Here is a 12,536-nt window from a genome sequence, read left to right as displayed (position 1 = left end):
ATTGGAGGATGATCTTTGTATACAGAAGCATGGTGGCATAGTGGTTAGCACTGCAGTTTCACAGAGCCAGGGACCCAAGTTCGATTCCCACCTTGAGTGACTATCTGTGTGGAGTTTGCACTTTCGCCCCGTGTCTGCGTTGGTTTCCTCCGTGGATGGGGTGGTCTTTCGGGGGGGTGGGGGTGGGGGGGTGGGTTGGGTGTGGACCCGATGGGCCAAATGGCCTCTTTCTGTACTGTAGGGATTCTATGATGATGATTCTATGAAGCTGATGAGCTGGAAGGTAAGAGGAATGTGATCCCTCACATGTTTCTGGGCAGAGGTACAGGGAACAGACCATTCATGGTTGAAGGTCCTGACAAGCATTCTGGGGAGAATCCTCGGTTGAGGGAAAAAGAATACAATTCATAAGCAACATAGTATTGCTTAAACATATACAACAGAGGCAGAAAAGCTTGGAGAATGGAATAGAGTCCTTACAGGAAGCTGATGGGAGGAAGTGGAATCAGGTTATCTGTGGGTGTTCATGGGTTTGCAGTGACTATTAGTTGATAGTCAAATTTTATTGAGTTGTGGTGAAATAATTCCAAGATTGCATCATGAGATCATGCAAATTAATTAGCGCTCATTCAGCACACGTTAATGCAATGTTGTCTGTATAAATAAACACAGATACATACATATAATCACTTTCTACTTACCAGTTTTTCTCCCTCTTCACTGTAACTATCAATTAGTGGCTTCCTTTGTAGAAGTTGCATTATTTTTTGTGCAGAATTTTTAGCTTTGGTATAGTCTGGTACAAAAGATGATGTTTGTCCAATATTCATAGCAGCAAATACGATGACAGCAAAAACCCTGACGACATGAAAAAGGGATAAAATGTTATGCTTTCCCAAAACGCAGATACAGCATGGTCAAATTAAGTAGTTACACTAATTCAGATAAACTGAATTCCAGTAGGAATGATGCATTGCCCCCCCCCCCCCCCCCCCGCTGACCTTAATCTTTCTCGAAGGAATCGATGAACGGCTGCCACCTCCGGGCAAACACCTGCAATGATCTCCTCAAGGTGAACTTAATTTTCTCACTAACCCATAACCCCGACTTCGGGGGCTCCAAGTCCCTCCATCCTAGCAGGATTCGTCTCCGGTCCACCAGGGAGGCAAAGGCCAGGACATCGGCCTCTCTCACCCCCTGGGTTCCCGGATCTTCCGACACATCAAAGATCGGCACCTTTGGATTCGGTACCATCCTCACTTTTGCGCACCACGCACATGTGGTGTGCGCATGCCCTAAACCACGCCGGCGATTCTGCGCATGCGCTAACTTGCGCCAACCACTCCGGCGCCGGCCTAACGTCAGCAAACCCCTCAGTCTCAGACACGCCCAAAACATATGCACATGGTTCGGAGAATCCCCTGGGGGGGGGGGGGGGGCGGCACGAATCACACCCCACCGCTCCGACACCAGCTGCCATATTCTCCGGCACCGGTTTTCTGGCGGGGATTACGCTGGTCGGGGGCCGTTGGCCCCCCCCGGCAATTCTCCAGGCCCCAATGGGCCGAGCAGCCGTCGGTTTCTGACCAGTCCCGCCATGGTCCCATACGGCGGGACCTGGCTGGTAGGTCGGCTGGTACGGTCCTTGGGCGGGGGGGGGAGCGAGGGGATCTGGCCCCGGGTGGGCCTGGTCCATGATCGGACCCACCGATCTACCGGCGGGCTTTTGCGGTGGGGGCACCCCTTTGTAGGGCTCCGCCATGGCCAGCGCGGAGAAGAAACCCACCACCCCGCGCATGCGCCAGAATACACCGGCCGGTGTGCGCATGCCCTAAACCATGCCGGCGAGTCTGCGCATGCGCTAACTAGCGCAGTACTTTTGGTGCCGGCTGGCGTGGTGCCAATCACTCCGGCCGGTCTAGCCCCCGGAAGTGCAGAGAATTCAACAACTTCTGGTTGGTCCGACACCGGAGTGGTTCGGGCCGTTCTTGGCGCCGGCGTCAGGGCAATTCGCCGATTGCAGTGAATCCCGCCCTCAATTCCCTGCAGGAGGTTCCGTGGCGGGATTCTCTCAGCCCGGGGCCGGGCCGGAGAATCCACGCGACCGGCGCGAATCGCACCACGCCGTCCTGACGGCACAATGGGAATCGCCGCCATTGGAGCCGGCGTGGTTGGCATGACGCCGGTCCGGGGCCACTCGACACGGCCCCCCCCTCCCGCCGGTTCTCGGTCCGGAATGGGCCGAGCGGCCGTCGCATAAAAGCAGAGTCCCGCCGGCACTGTTCACACCTACTCTCAGCCGGCGGAACCTCGGCGTGGAAGGGTCGGGGGCGGCCTGTGGGGGGGGGGGGGGGGGCCTCCGATGTGGCCTGGCCCGCGATCAGGGCCCACCGATCGGCGGGCCAGCCTCTCTGGCTGGGGGCCTTCTTTCCTCCGCACCGGCCCCTGTAGCCCTGCACCATGTTGCATCGGGGACAGCGCGGAGAAGGGAGCCACTGCGCATGTGCGAGTTGGCGCCGGTGCCACTGCGCATGTGCGGATCCCGCGGCGCCCAGTTGATGCCAGGATCAGCAGGTGGAGCGGCGTGCCTTTGCCTCCCTGATCGCCTGCTGTAGAATCCTGTTTGGCTGGTGGTCAGCAGCACCACCCAAAGCTGAAGACTGGCAGTCCGACCTCTCGGAATCTCTCCAAATGGAGAAAATCAAATTCACCATCCGAGGGTCAGACAACGGCTTCCACAGAACGTGGGAGCCATTCACCCAAATTTAATTTCTGACTAAAATTTGAACTGTGACCAACTGGCATCAAGAAATGTATTGCTAAATCCTAGGTCTGGTAACCTCATTGTAATAATACACCTCCGTATTCATTATATTCTGTTCTTATGATTTGTGATATAATTATGACTGAGCACGTTATAGACTGCCTTGTGCTTTGGAAGTGCTTTATAATTGCCACATGTTTTTCTGCACACAGTTCAGGGGGTTGCTATTCTCAGGAAATATACATTATCTATATTGAGGAGTTTAAAACAGGACTACATTTTCAGTTCCATAATCCACACAGCATAACTAGAAGTTGCAAAAACAGGATGCAAACTGTGCAAAGTTCATGAATCTTGGTCATCGCAAGTGTTAAAATGATATGTGTTTGCATATTCACTCAGCTATTTGGATACGCCTAGAGGCCAGCTAGGCACTGATTTTGCTTTTCAACATAATAAAATAATCTCCTTTTTCAATATTAAACATATAAACTGCTACTGCTGCTAGAGTAGTCCCTTATTATATTGCTCACATTCTCCTTAAAACATGTCGCCATAATGTGGATTATCCTTCGAATAGTCTTGGATCGGCGTCATGACATTTCAGTGTTGCAACACATCCTGAACATGCCCGATTGAAATTGATGATTTAACAATCTATTTTGTGACTTACAAATAGCGTTCAAGATGTAAAAATATATCCAGGAGTGAAGTCCGTCCTGGAATTCAACCCCAGGTTTTGGGTGGCAAGTATAAACTGGTTTACTTTTGTGGTTTGTGATGTCATATGAATGTTTTGATTCAATCACAACATTCTACGGAGGCAATGGTATAGTGGTATTGTCATTGGCCTAGTAATCCCGAGGCCCAGGGTGATGCTCTGGGTAACCGGGTTCAAATCCTACCATGGCAGATGGTGAATTCGATAAAAGTTCTGGAATATTGATTGTCATAGTGGAGGTGGACAGGGAATATTCGAGGGTGCCCCCCGAAGTCGGATTGGCGAGGAGGAAAACGTTGCAGGGGCAGTTTGATAGGCTGACAACGGGGAGGGTGATAGGGCAACTGCGTAGGGCAAGGGGGGTTACTGTAGGGGCCAGAATTGCTGATCCTGAGGTCGTGTTGACGCCGTCGAGAAACGCAACGGAGTTTCCGACAGCGTCAACACTTGGCCTCAGGATCACAGAATCCCGCTCCCCCCCTCACCCCACCCCGTGTCCGGGGAGCGTATGTCTGTGGGGTGTTTTGACAGGCTGACAACGGGGAGGGTGATAGGGCAACTGAGTAGGGCAAGGGGGTTCCTGTAGGGGGCCAGAATTGCTGATCCTGAGGTCGTGTTGACGCCGTCGAGAAATGCGACGGAGTTTCCGACAGCGTCAACACTTGGCCTCAGGATCACAGAATCCCGCTCCCCCCCCCCACCCCGCACCCCCTGTCCGGGGAGCGAATGTCTGTGGGGTGTTTTTATTTCTTTTTAAAGGGTGTCATTTGCTGGCGGGGCAGGCTCAGAGTTATCTCCCACCATATTTGGGGTGCTACCACCAAGTTTCGTCCCTCTGTGAACATATATGCTCAGTTCTGCTTCAAAATAATCCTTAATATACTTTTTGGTGTCACTATGAACGAGACACTCTCTTGACAATATTGCAAAAATTATCTAAAGTTTCTGAGTTACCATATGTAATGTTTTGGGATTGAAGGTGACCAAATCTCAGGCTTGTTTCGTTATCCTGGCCGAGGATTGTTTTGTTAATTCTATTCAGGCACTGCAAAATGCTATCTAAACACTGCCATAGCAGCGGTATTCTATTGTTTAGATCATGGGCATATTTTTAAAAATAACTTACAAGAACACATCTTCAAAAACCATAAAGCAATTTACAATGAGCCATGCACCAAATCGGAAGATCGCAGCATTGACAAAAAATGAAATACTTTGTGCCAAACCATAGCTGAAGCCATAGAAGGGGGCTTTTGAGACGGAGGTCCTGCAAAAGAAAATCATAAAATAATTCAGTAAAATGTGGCATTTCAACCACAGTACAAACTACTGAAAATATCTCCCTTGGCTAATTCAACATAATAACAGTATTTTTTTTTTAAATGAGTAATGTTCAAAAAAATCTATATCATTTCATTTATTACAGTTGTAAAGGTTATGACACAAAACAAGAGAAAGCTTGGCCATTATCCATGAGAATAGTACTTTTATCTTGGCGCAAAAAGAAAAAACTTGCGATGGGTCGATTATTCCTTCGCCCTGCACAATAGTTGCTTCGTAAAAGGTAGAAAATAGCAATAGAGCAGGTTGCAGGTACTCTCGATCTATGAATCCCTCTTTCCATAGATCTGTAATGATCGGGTATTTTGTCTCTGCTCATATAATGTCCATTGTGGACACTCTCTGGACATAAAGAAAATGTAATTTTCATGTATTTCACGTTAAAGATATTAACAAATCTTAATGGTTTGATTAAGAATTATCCACCAATTAGATGAATGTGCTTAGAATAACCCATTCCAAGATCCAAATGTGATAAACCTGTTTGTGAGAAATGGATGTTGTTTGGGTTCCATGGCTTGGACTGTGGGTTCTTGGTTTATCTATCCATACAAAAGGACAGATAGCAGCTGACTTATTTCTATTGTTGCTGAAGGATATATTTCTGTTGTGTGGAGTCCTGCCATGCATCATGTAATCAAATTAAAAAAGAATGTTTAAGGCAACAGGAAAGAAAGAGGATCTGCTGCTCCCAGTATTGATACATATGGATATGAAAATTAGAAGCAAGAATAGACCACTCGGCCCCTCAAGCTTTCTCTGCCATTCATTAAGATCTGATCAGATTTTAACGTCAAGTCCACATTCCTGCCTACCCCCAGTAACCTTTCACCCCCTTCATCACCCAAGATAGCAACAACAGAATAAAAAGAACATTTAATGATGCTTACAGAATTGTGTAATTGAAGCATATTACTACCAAAAAAACCTATTATTACAGCTCGCAAGAAGAATGGCAACTTCCCCATTAGAGCTACCATCAACCTGCAGGCCAGTGATCGGACTGGAAGCTGCCAAACATATCCAATAGGGGAAGACATTTATTTACCAACAATCTAAGGTGCTTTCAATCTTTTAAAATAAAAGCAATTAAAATGATCCTACAGGTCATAATATTTTCAAATATTGACTGTAAATAACATCCATATGATACAAAATTTGCAATTTGATTTAACTGCACCTGTAGGGTTTATCTACATGTTCCAGATATCTCTCATAAAAAGCATCTTCTCTTGTTAAAGATGCAATGGTTCTTATGTTTTCTACAGCTTCTGTTGAAATCTGAGTTGAAGTGAGAGAATCACAAAGATTATTGTTTCATACAATGACTGTCAGATATAAACGGAACATAAAACAACAGATGAAATCTAATATATGCACTTGAATCATTGAAAAAAGAATGTTACAACAATTTAATAAGTCTACCTGATATCCAAAGCTATGTTACGCTTCATAAAGTCTACGCATAGAATCGAAGAATCCCTACTGTGCAGAAGGACGTCATTCTCCCCATCGAGTCTGCATGGAACTCTCAGAAAGAGCACCCTAAAATGGCCCACTCCCTACCCTATCCCTGTAACCACGTGTATTGTTAATGGCCAACCCATCTAACGCGCACATCTTTGGGCAGTGGGAGGAAACCAGAGCCTCCCAGAGGAAACCCACGTAGACATGGGGAGAAGTTCAAATGCCACACAGTCACCCAAGGCCATTTTAGCTCAGATGGCTGGACAGCTGGTTTGCGGCACGATGGCAAAGTGGTTAGCACTGCTGTCTCACAGCGCCAGGTACCCAGGTTCAATTCCGGCCTCGGGTGACTGTCTCTGTGGAGTTTGCACGTTCCCCACATGTCTGCGTAGGTTTCCTCCGGGTGCTCCGGTTTCCTCCCACAGTCCAAAGATGTGCAGGTTAGGTGGATTGGCAATGCTAAATTGTCCCTAGAGGGGTTACTGGGATAGGGTGGGGGATTGGGCCTAGCTAGGATGCTCTTTCAGAGTTCAGGTGCAGACTTGATGGGCCGAATGGCCACCTTCTACACTATAGGGACTCTATGATGCAGTGCAAGACCAACAGCGCTGGTACAATGCCCATACCGACTGAGGTTATTTATGAAAGCTCTGCCTCCTCAACCTTGGCCCTCACCAGAGGTGTGGTGATCCTCCGGTTAAACCACCACCAGTCCGTTCTCTCCCTCAAAGGGGAAAGCAGCCTATGGTTATCTTGGACGATGGTGACTTTACTTTGCTTTGACAAAGGGTCATCTGAACTTGTAACGTTAGCTCTTTTCTCTCCCCACAGATGCTGCCAGACCTGCTGAGATTTTCCAGCATTTTCTCTTTGGTTTCAGATTCCAGCACCTACAGTAATTTGCTTTTATCCGGTGACTTTACTTTATCCTGACAAGTACCGAGAAGACTTTTCTTTCTCATTTTTGACTGTGAGTTGCTCATCTCAGTTAGATTGGGCATTGAGCAGGTGCAAAGTACATAACAAAAGACTAGAAGAGAACACTTATAAGCGGCAGATCTCTTTTTGTGCATCGTGTTGTGAGCAGCAATATAGATGCAGACAATACTACTGTATTTTCTCCTATAGCCTATTATAAACAATGCAAATACTGAGACAGATTTTTAAAGCTATATCTGCAGGATCTTCAGGATGTAGATTTTTTTTTCAGTTGAAAAGAATACTCAATTGCAGCTCTGAAGGCCAACAAATGGATTGCTGTATATTCTAATTTATTGGAAGTAAGGAAATTTAAATTCTGATTTTCATGCACAGGTTCACACCCAAGCCGTGTACACATTAGGAATCGCAACCCATGATTTTCTACTTTTAATTTTAATGGGCAGGAAACATTAGGGATTGTGATCTTACACTCCATATTCTACACCAGGAATGTGCATTTGGAAAATCAACTCTTAAATATATTCAATCTAATTGCTGCGTTATGAATGAACAGAAATGTCAATACATTGCCAAATCACTGACAATGGTGAGTAGATTGACTCTGTGCTGTTTGTGTACTGATCTCATAAACCCTTTCTTGAGAAAGATGCTTATAATTTTATTCTGGGTAAATTTTCCATCTGCCCTCGTGACGGATAAGAAATATTGTAGGTAATTTTGACTCCAGGTAGTAGTGTAAAATCGATGATATCGGCTCGGCTGTTGGTTAAACAATTATCTTGATTTTCTTTCCATTGGCTAAGCCATCACACTTTTTACATTATTGTCTGAAGTTATTGCCTGCATCAGAAAAAGTACCTGATGGGGCATTGAGGAAATCTAGTTCCCCAGTAAGTTCTCACCTTTCCGGATGCTTCAAGAGATTTATTGTCCTTCGACGCGTGCCCAAAAGTGGATTTCATTGCAATAATATTGGCACCAATAAGAAATGGGATACAAGCTAGGACAACAAAAGTTAACTGCCAGCCAAAAATGAATGAGAGGACAATAGCAGCTCCCAAGGTGCAGACATTCATTGCCATCAAACCTAGTCGTGTTCCAGTGGCCTGGAGGAAAAAACATTCACTGATTAAATGCAACATTTAAAAGACATTTCTGATTTGTAAATTTAGCAGCAAATAAGATGTTGAACCAATCCACACACCAATGAAATAATCAAATGATCACATTGCTTCTTGGGCTCATTAAAAAGCAAGGTTTTTGGGAGCATTGCACATATAACACAGTGAACACCATTTTTGCAGAAGTTTTGCCTGGAGATAAACACTTCCCTTGTAATATAAAATAGTCTACTTAGCCAATTGTATTTTTATTTTTGTTGTCACAAGTACATATAAACCTAAAACATCATTCCACAAGCAGATGTTCACAATTTTGCTGTCAGGTTATAGCTACATCATGTTAGATAACCAACAGTGGGTTGGTATCAGGCCTAGACTTCAGGCCACATGACCCTGTTGCTAACCGACCTAAGTCTCCTGAAGTATCTCTCAATAGTTGCGGTATGCTCATAAGGTAGAATCCACTGCTCATTGGTTTACCATTATTAAGATTAAAGAAAATTCTATGGTCTATCGGTTTGTACTCTGTTTCAATCACAGCAGTGAAGTACATGGAAGATTACTTTTGCAGGGATCAGCCAAACAGTATAAAAGCAGGAGGAAGCAGCCTCTGGCAATGCGGTGGGGGTGGGGTGGTGGAATCAGCAACAGAAAAGGTTTGCAGGTTTGTCTATGGCTCGATTAATAGCAGAAATAAAGTCAAGAAGAGAGGAACTGTTGGTTGACAGAGATAAGGAAAGAAAGCATTTCAAACATTATGGAGGCAAATGGCACGGACAGTGAGTTGAAACTCCACTCCAACACCTCATGAGCTACCACATAGTGCAGGATAAAATTTAATGATGGGATGAAGTATGTTCTCATAGAATTTTACAGAATTTACAATGCTGACGGAGGCCATTTGGCCCATCGAGTCTGCACCGGCCCTTGGAAAGAGCACCCTAACCAAGCCGCACACCATCACTCTACCCCCATAACCCCACCCAATCGTTTTGGTCACTAATGGCAATTTATCATTGTCAATCAACCTAACCTGCACATCTTTGGACTGTGGGAGGAAACCGGAGCACCCGGAAGAAACCCACGCAGACACGGGGAGAACGTGCAGACTCCGCACAGACAGTGACCCAAGCCAGGAATCGAACCTGGGAGCCTGGAGCTGTGAAGCAACTGTGCTAAGCACAATGCTACCGTGCTGCCCTATGCTCATCATGTAAGAGTGATAAAGATATAGGGTGGATTTTTTAAAAAAGTAACAAAGTGTCAGGTTCTGACTGAAAACCACAACACAGACAGATTTTCTGTCCAGATCTTCTGACATTCAGGAAAAAAATCAGGGGGCATAGTTTGTGCTGTCTCTCTGGCAAGGTGAGGCCTAATAGACCGGCAAGCCAGGCGACACAGAGATCAGGGCATCCACTTTAAAGGGCATGCTGGTCAGCAATAAAACTGAACACGCTCCCCCCACCCCCCCGCCCCCCTTTCAGGGTGACTCCCTTCACTGTATTGGGGGGACAATCTCCCCCACCTGTGCGTTTCCCAGCATGCACCATACTCTCTTCCCACCACACTTAAGGGGAAACCTCTCTCCCTTATGGAGAAGGGTTACCCCCACTGTAACGGCAGTGCTCATCTCATAACTCACCTCATGGTGAACGGACCTGAAAAAGTGGGCCCAGGGTCTTCAGGGGAAATGTTCATTTACAGTGGATTTACATTGATTCCGCAGAAGTAGGCAATGCAGCAAGCCTACACTGCCTGTTCCTCACTGATGTTGGAGAACACTATTTGGTTTGCACAGGTAGAGGCATGGGTCTGTCACTGAGAAATTTACTATTCTATCTGTTACCACTTTTAGCTGCGTTACATTTCTCCCCCTCTTGTCATTACCTGGGTGGCAGGAAAACTCAACTAATCACAGAATGAACCTTTGAAAACAATAATCCACCATGTTAACATCAAACCTGTGTGAGAATTCATGTGACAGTAATAATCCAGATGCCTGGGTGAAAAGAAGTGTGATTCTCTCTTCACCACAGTCATCACATCATTACAATGTTCACTTCGTACAGGGAAAAAAACAGAATCTGGAAGATCATCAACTTTCCATCGTTTGAATGTACAGGCAAATGAAGCTTTGTATCTCATGGTGGCTTATGATGGCAAGGGGTTGGCTGGGAGAATGGAGGACCCACTGGATTCTGAGGGAAATGACAAAATAGGAAATAAAGTGACAACAGCAGGTTTGTAACGACAGGGCAATTGGAGAACATCGTTTCAACTTCATGCGGAACTGTAAAGTATTTGTTTGTGAATCAGCCAATATGTTTGTTCACAGAGAAAAAGGTGTTCCTGACATTTTATCATCACAGGAGATATCGTGGATGAAGAGAAAATGATATCAAATGCAGTATCTTGGTGTCTGAAACAGTGCAACTTCTGCCACATCCTCGTCAACCCTGTCATGACCTCTAACACGTTTCAGCACCAGCTCAGAGACACTTACTCATGAGAAAATATTTAAAGGTGGAAGCACTGAGCACTAGTGAAGATGAGGAATGCTGTTCCTCCACAAGGCCTGGGTCGCACAGGGCCAGTCTTCACAAAAACAACCATTTGGGACCTTTGAAAGTAACAATGCAGACAGAGAAAGGTACTCGCAGGTTTTATCAGGGAGAATTCTGTTGAAGATTTTTGTTTGGAGTTTTGTGGCATTTAAGCCGGTCTTGCAAAACCTGTCCATAAAAGAATAGTTTCAGGAATGAAAATTTAGCACATTTAAGTGTATTACTCTGAAGGTACTGCTTTAAAAGATAACCGTGTAGAATTAAGTTCAGGGATCTTTCTTTCATAACTTTGAGAGAAACCCAGAGAAATGCTATAAATATCTTTACTGTGAATTCTTCGGAATGCCCACTGATATTATGGAGAAGTTATTGTAGACCGAGTGATGGCGCAGCTACTCGAGGGTCAGGAGCACTGGAGTTCTCCCCGAGTGCAGGCAGACACACAGCATGTGAGAGCGGCTCAGTGACTGTCAATAAACATCTGTTGTTGTTTGTCCCTGGTCGCCAGTTATTGCAACCCAGTTGCACCTGGGGTTGGCAGAACGGCACAGGGGCTTCACCACACTGACCTGCTCATGTTTGGTGAAAATGTCACAGACAACTAGATGGAAGTTGAAAAAGAGTGGCCTATCTGCTGCAATGCCAGCCTATTGTATAAATCCAAAAAGGTACAGATGTACACTTTCCTAAATTTAGCGGATCCCAAGGCGGTTGAGAAAAATTAGGGGCGGAATTCTCCAACCTCCCTCCGGGTCAGAGAATCGCTGCGGCGCCGCTCAAATCTCGTGACGCTGCTCTGATGCAGGGACGCCATTCTCCGATGCGTGGAAAAACGGGCGCCCGGCCACTCGGAGAATCGCCGGAAACGGTTGCAGTGGCGATTCTCCGCTGGAGCAGGGATTCTCCGGGCTGGATGTCACGCCGGCGCTGTTCTAACATGGTAGAAAGGGCTGACGCTGAGGGAGGAGGTGGGTGACGGCGTGGAATAGGCCCCGGCGGGGAGGAGGGCATTGGAGATGGGGAGCCCAGGAGGGGGAGCGGCACGGCCATGTCTGCGGGCGGTGTAGGGGAGGCTGCTGGGGGTGGGGAGGTGGGGGGGGCGGGGTGGGGGAGCCCACACATCCAGGGGTGGCGGTGGGGGGGGGGCACACATCCAGGCGTGTTGGGGGAGGGGGCCCACACATGTGGGAGTGGGGGGTGGCCCACACATCCAGGGGTGGTGGTGGGAATGGAGCGGTGGGGGCGACAAAGGCTGCGGGCGGCCACGGCCCACCATGGCAGGGCGGATCCAACGGCCAGACCCCATGACGGCGGACACGCGGCTGTCCACCCAACACGTTCGCTTCGGGGCGCAGGCGGCCCGGCCCTCCTTACATGTGCCAGACATCCGCACCCCCCCCCCCCCCCACTAAACTGGCGGCACCCACCAGCGGGTATGTCCAGGGTGGCACACACGGGAGCTCCCCAGTGCGGGCACTGCCACCAGACGGTGCCCTGGCAGAGGGGATGGCCGACAGGTCTCAGGGACCGAGGAGGTATGGGTGGGGTGCATGCTGGCAACCGGGCTGGCCATGTAGCCCATGGCACCTGGTTGTGGAAGGATGTATACCAAT

General features: G+C 47.2%; 1 protein-coding gene across 1 annotated transcript in view; it reads right to left on the bottom strand.

Moving 5' to 3' along the window:
• abcb5 (ATP-binding cassette, sub-family B (MDR/TAP), member 5) overlaps positions 1–12,536 on the bottom strand; it is a 190,218-nt gene that overhangs the window by 18,806 nt on the left and 158,876 nt on the right. The window contains exons 22-25 of the mRNA XM_072509204.1: positions 8,138–8,341; positions 6,007–6,107; positions 4,612–4,752; positions 702–858 (exon numbers count right to left, since the gene is read on the bottom strand). Coding sequence (XP_072365305.1) covers positions 702–858; positions 4,612–4,752; positions 6,007–6,107; positions 8,138–8,341 — 603 coding nt within the window. The remainder of the gene's footprint in view (positions 1–701; positions 859–4,611; positions 4,753–6,006; positions 6,108–8,137; positions 8,342–12,536) is intronic.

The sequence above is a fragment of the Scyliorhinus torazame genome, chromosome 6, assembly GCF_047496885.1.
Source record: "Scyliorhinus torazame isolate Kashiwa2021f chromosome 6, sScyTor2.1, whole genome shotgun sequence".
NCBI lineage: Eukaryota > Metazoa > Chordata > Chondrichthyes > Carcharhiniformes > Scyliorhinidae > Scyliorhinus > Scyliorhinus torazame.
Note: the sequence above shows the minus strand (reverse complement) of the source record. Positions and strands in the feature narration are given on the sequence as shown.